The sequence below is a fragment of the Ambystoma mexicanum genome, chromosome 7p (assembly GCF_040938575.1).
Source record: "Ambystoma mexicanum isolate Mex_15411 chromosome 7p, UKY_AmexF1_1, whole genome shotgun sequence".
Classification (NCBI taxonomy): domain Eukaryota; kingdom Metazoa; phylum Chordata; class Amphibia; order Caudata; family Ambystomatidae; genus Ambystoma; species Ambystoma mexicanum.
In genome coordinates this window covers 734,426,016-734,430,101 of record NC_090939.1, presented here as the reverse complement: position 1 = coordinate 734,430,101, position 4,086 = coordinate 734,426,016, and the positions used below count along the sequence as shown (strand labels likewise).

At 48.9% G+C, this 4,086-nt stretch overlaps 1 protein-coding gene across 1 annotated transcript; it reads left to right on the top strand.

Moving 5' to 3' along the window:
* Positions 1-531: 531 nt before the first annotated feature.
* On the top strand, positions 532-1,038 carry LOC138525992 (protein LDOC1-like). The gene has a single exon (XM_069636283.1). It carries the CDS (start codon positions 532-534, stop codon positions 1,036-1,038), a length of 507 nt encoding a protein of 168 aa, XP_069492384.1.
* The last annotated feature ends 3,048 nt before the right edge of the window (positions 1,039-4,086 follow it).

The following is a 4,086-nucleotide window of genomic DNA, read 5'->3' as shown; positions in this document are numbered from 1 at the left end:
TCTGCCGGCAAACTTTTACCTGGACCTCCCTGGGTCTGCCAGCATACACTGACCAAGGTCCCCAGTGATTGCTGCCCTAGAGTAACCTTTCGGGCAGTTAGATCTCCTGCTCAGCCTTGGTTCCTTCCTTTCCTGTCCGGCCTTACCCTCTTCATCCGTTCCTGTGGACCAAGAATATATCTGCCACGCCGGCATCTTAGACCTCCGCTTCAGTTCACGTACTTTGGGCTTTATTCCATCGGACTCCATCCCGGCCCGTGATCTGCAACAAGACCGTAGCCTCTCCTGCCTGTGCTTGCACAGTCCCTTCGTCACGTTAATCAGGAGAGTGCTTTCCGTGACATTGGGAATCGACCCATCCTCCACCCAGTATCAGTTTTTGGGTGGCGGAGAGGCTGGTCTCTCGTGCCACAAGCTCGTCTTTCGACTGGATACAGACTGGCGACCTCGGCAAGATCAAAGACCAAGAAACCAGGTACGCAGCCCTCTCGTGCTTCCCAACTTGACATATTGAGACGCCTGCCTTCAGACATGGAGATGGAGGATTCGCAAGACCTGCGGAACGAGTTACAAGCACTCAGGGCTGAGATGGCCGCCATGCGTCAGGAGAATCAGACGCTACGTCAAATGATAACCCAAGGAGCAATGAGTACTTCACAGGCGGAGCGTTCTTTGGCTCATACAACACCAATCAGGTTTGATGGAGACCCTAGACGGGTGTCGGAGTTTTGTAACTACTGCCGAATTCATTTTCTTTTCAAATCGACTCATTTCAACAATGATAAGGCCAAGATCGGGTACATCTTGGGGAACCTAACTGGGAATGCCTTAGCCTGGGTAACTCCTTTTGTGATTTCAAACAGTCCTATTTTGAATGACTTCGCAGCCTTTGAAAAGGCATTCCTGGAGGTGTTCCAAACGCCAAATCTGGCCTCTGCTGCACAGAATCAACTGATGGATTTCAAACAGGGAAGCGCTGACATTCATAACCTATATCAGCCGCTTCCGACTATTAGCAACCGATTCTCAGTGGCCTGAGATCACGCAGAAGACCCTGTTTCGTCAAGGCTTGAGAGAGGAGTACAAGGACGAGTTACTCCATATCCCTGAACCAGAGAGTCTCCAACATATGATTGATCAGGTGCTCCGCATTGACCAGAGGGTAGCCGAGCGGAAAGCAGAAAGACGCCGGCTCGAAAGAAACAATCCCAGAATGACCAGTTTACCCGCCGGATCATTCGGTCCTACTGAATCAGGATCAGAGCCAATGCAGTTGGGAGCCATGAGAGGTCCATTGTCTGAGGAAGAAAAGAAACGGAGAAGAACATTACGTCTATGTCTTTATTGTGGAGCTGCCGGTAATTTATCTGGGTACGTGTCCTTTACGACCACAGAAGAAGAAGGCGGGAAACTAAAAGACCTGTCGTGTAATGGAAGGGCAGCGACAGGTCCTATTCCATCTTCAGACCTTTCCACATTTTGTTCTATACTTCTTCCCATGCAACCTGCGATATTACAGACCTTGAAAATCCGAATTAAGTTGCCTGATAAGAATCTGGAAGTGTTTGGGCTGTTGGACAGTGGAGCTTCTGGTAATTACATTGACGAGGCTTTTGCTTCCAGTCACAAGACCAGTAGAGGTCATTGACGGGACTCCTTTGTCCTCCGGGCCTGTTCGACAGTTTACTGTTGGTCTAATCCTCCAGATCGCCGGTCATTCTGAGGAACTCGCCTTGGATGTTATCAAGTCTCCTACCTATAAGGTGGTCCTGGGGTTACCTTGGCTACAACACCATAACCCGGTTATAGACTGGAGAACACAGACCTTGACCTTTTCCTCCGCAGTTTGCGCCCAGAATTGCAAATTATCAGCTCCTACCCAGGTTTTCTCAACCGCTCTGGAAACATATGGCAGTGGGGTCCGTCTTTGTGCCACTTCTCTGATCCCGCAGGAGTACGCTGACTTTGAACAGGTATTCTCTGAACCAGGCGACATACCTCTTCCGCCACACCGTTCATTCGACTGCTCCATCGAGTTGTTACCGGACTGTGTCATTCCTCATGGGAAACTGTATGCTTTAACCCGGGACGAAAGACAAGTACTGCAGGATTACTTGTCAGATTGCTTGCAGAAAGGATACATCGTTCCGTCCAAGTCGCCCGCAGGATTTCCCTTGTTTTTTGTGAAGAAGGAAGGCACCTTGAGACCCTGTGTGGATTACCGGCAACTAAATGACATAACTGCAAAGGACCGTTATCCTTTACCATTGATTCGCAGTATCCTAGAAACTTTACACACAGCTCGGATCTTCACCAAACTGGACTTACGCGGGGCCTACCACTTGGTCCGCATTAAGAGTGGAGATGAATGGAAAACGGCTTTCAAGACCTCTTTTGGGCATTATGAATATAGAGTTATGCCATTCGGTCTATGCAATGCCCCCCCCGCTATCTTCCAACGGTTTATGGATAACATCTTTGGTGATCTAATTGGTTTGTCAGTCTGGGTGTATTTGGATGATATCCTGGTTTTCTCCAAATCCTTTGAAGAGCATGTGGAACACGTTCGGGAGGTCCTTCGCCGGTTGTCCTGTAATCATCTATTCGCAAAGGCGGAAAAATGCTGCTTTCATCAGCCTAGTATCGAGTTTTTAGGATTTGTGATTAACCAGGATGGGATAGAGATGGATCCTAAGAAGGTGCAAGCAATACAAGAGTGGAAACCACCCCACGACGTGAAATCTCTTCAACGCTTTCTGGGATTTGCCAATTTCTACAGGCGCTTTATTCCACAGTTTTCTCAGATCTCAGCGCCCCTTACCAGGCTGACCAGTAGTAAAGTGGTTTTCAAGTGGGATTCCTCTGCTTCTCAGGCTTTTGACACCTTGAAGTCAGCTTTTATGGCAGCCCCGATTCTGCGCCATCCACAGGATGATCTACCCTACATTGTGGAGGCCGACGCTTCCAACTTCGCTGTCGGAGCTGTTCTCCTACAGAAAGATCCAGCAACGTCAGTAGAACATCCAGTAGCCTATTTCTCTCGCAACTTGAATCCCAGCGAGAGAAACTACGCAGTTATTGAAAAGGAACTGTTGGCTATTAAGACCGCTTTTGAGGAATGGAGACATCATCTACTCGGAGCTCGTTTTTCAGTGGAAGTTCGGACTGATCATCGCAATTTTCAGTACATACGCTCCTTGCAATGTCGAACACCTCGTCAAGCCAGGTGGGCCTTCTTTTTCTCTCTGTTTGTGTTTCATGTCACTTACGTTCCGGGAACCTCCAACCTGAAAGCAGATGCTCTCTCCCGATCCCTGGAGAAAGAGGTAGAGACGGCCTGTCCGAATCAGCCACTGATTTCCCCTCAGCATTTTTTACTGACTTTGTCACCTCACCTTGAGTCAATCGCTGACGCCACCCGGACGGATCCTGAAAGGTCGGCCCTTCTTAGACGTCGGTCAGTGTACGAACATGATGGGCTCTTGTTTTTCCGGAAACGGCTGTACATTCCTAAGGGAACAATCCGAGAAAGCATATTGCATGGATTTCACGATTCACCTATCGGAGGTCATCGAGGAATGAGAGCTACTCGAGAATTGATATCCCGACAGTTTTGGTGGCCTGGATGGGCTACCGAAGTTCAGAAATACGTCGAAAGCTGTCCTGTTTGTGCCCAGTGCAAGATTCCGAGAAGACGGCCGTTGGGATTGCTGGTACCTACTGAAGTGGCACCCTACCCGTGGCATACCATCGCCACGGACTTCATTGTGGATCTGCCCCCTTCCGAAGGATTTACCTGCATAATGGTTGTTGTGGATGGTTTCACCAAATTAGCTCATTTCATTCCATTTAACAAGATTCCTGCGGCGACCCAAATGGCTTCAGCGTTTCTGCATGACATCTATCGGTTACATGGCCTTCCGGAAAAGATCATTTCAGACCGTGGCTCCCAGTTCATCTCTTGTTTTTGGAGTAAGGTGTGTGGCCATCTAGGAATTCATAGAGCTCTAAGCTCGGGTTATCACCCACAGACCAATGGGCTCACCGAAAGGACTAATCAGACGTTGGAGGAGTACCTCCGCTGTT

What these genes read in the sequence shown, in the direction of transcription:
- LOC138525992 (XM_069636283.1), top strand. Translation starts at nt 532, where the DNA reads ATGGAGATGGAGGATTCGCAAGACCTGCGGAACGAGTTACAAGCACTC.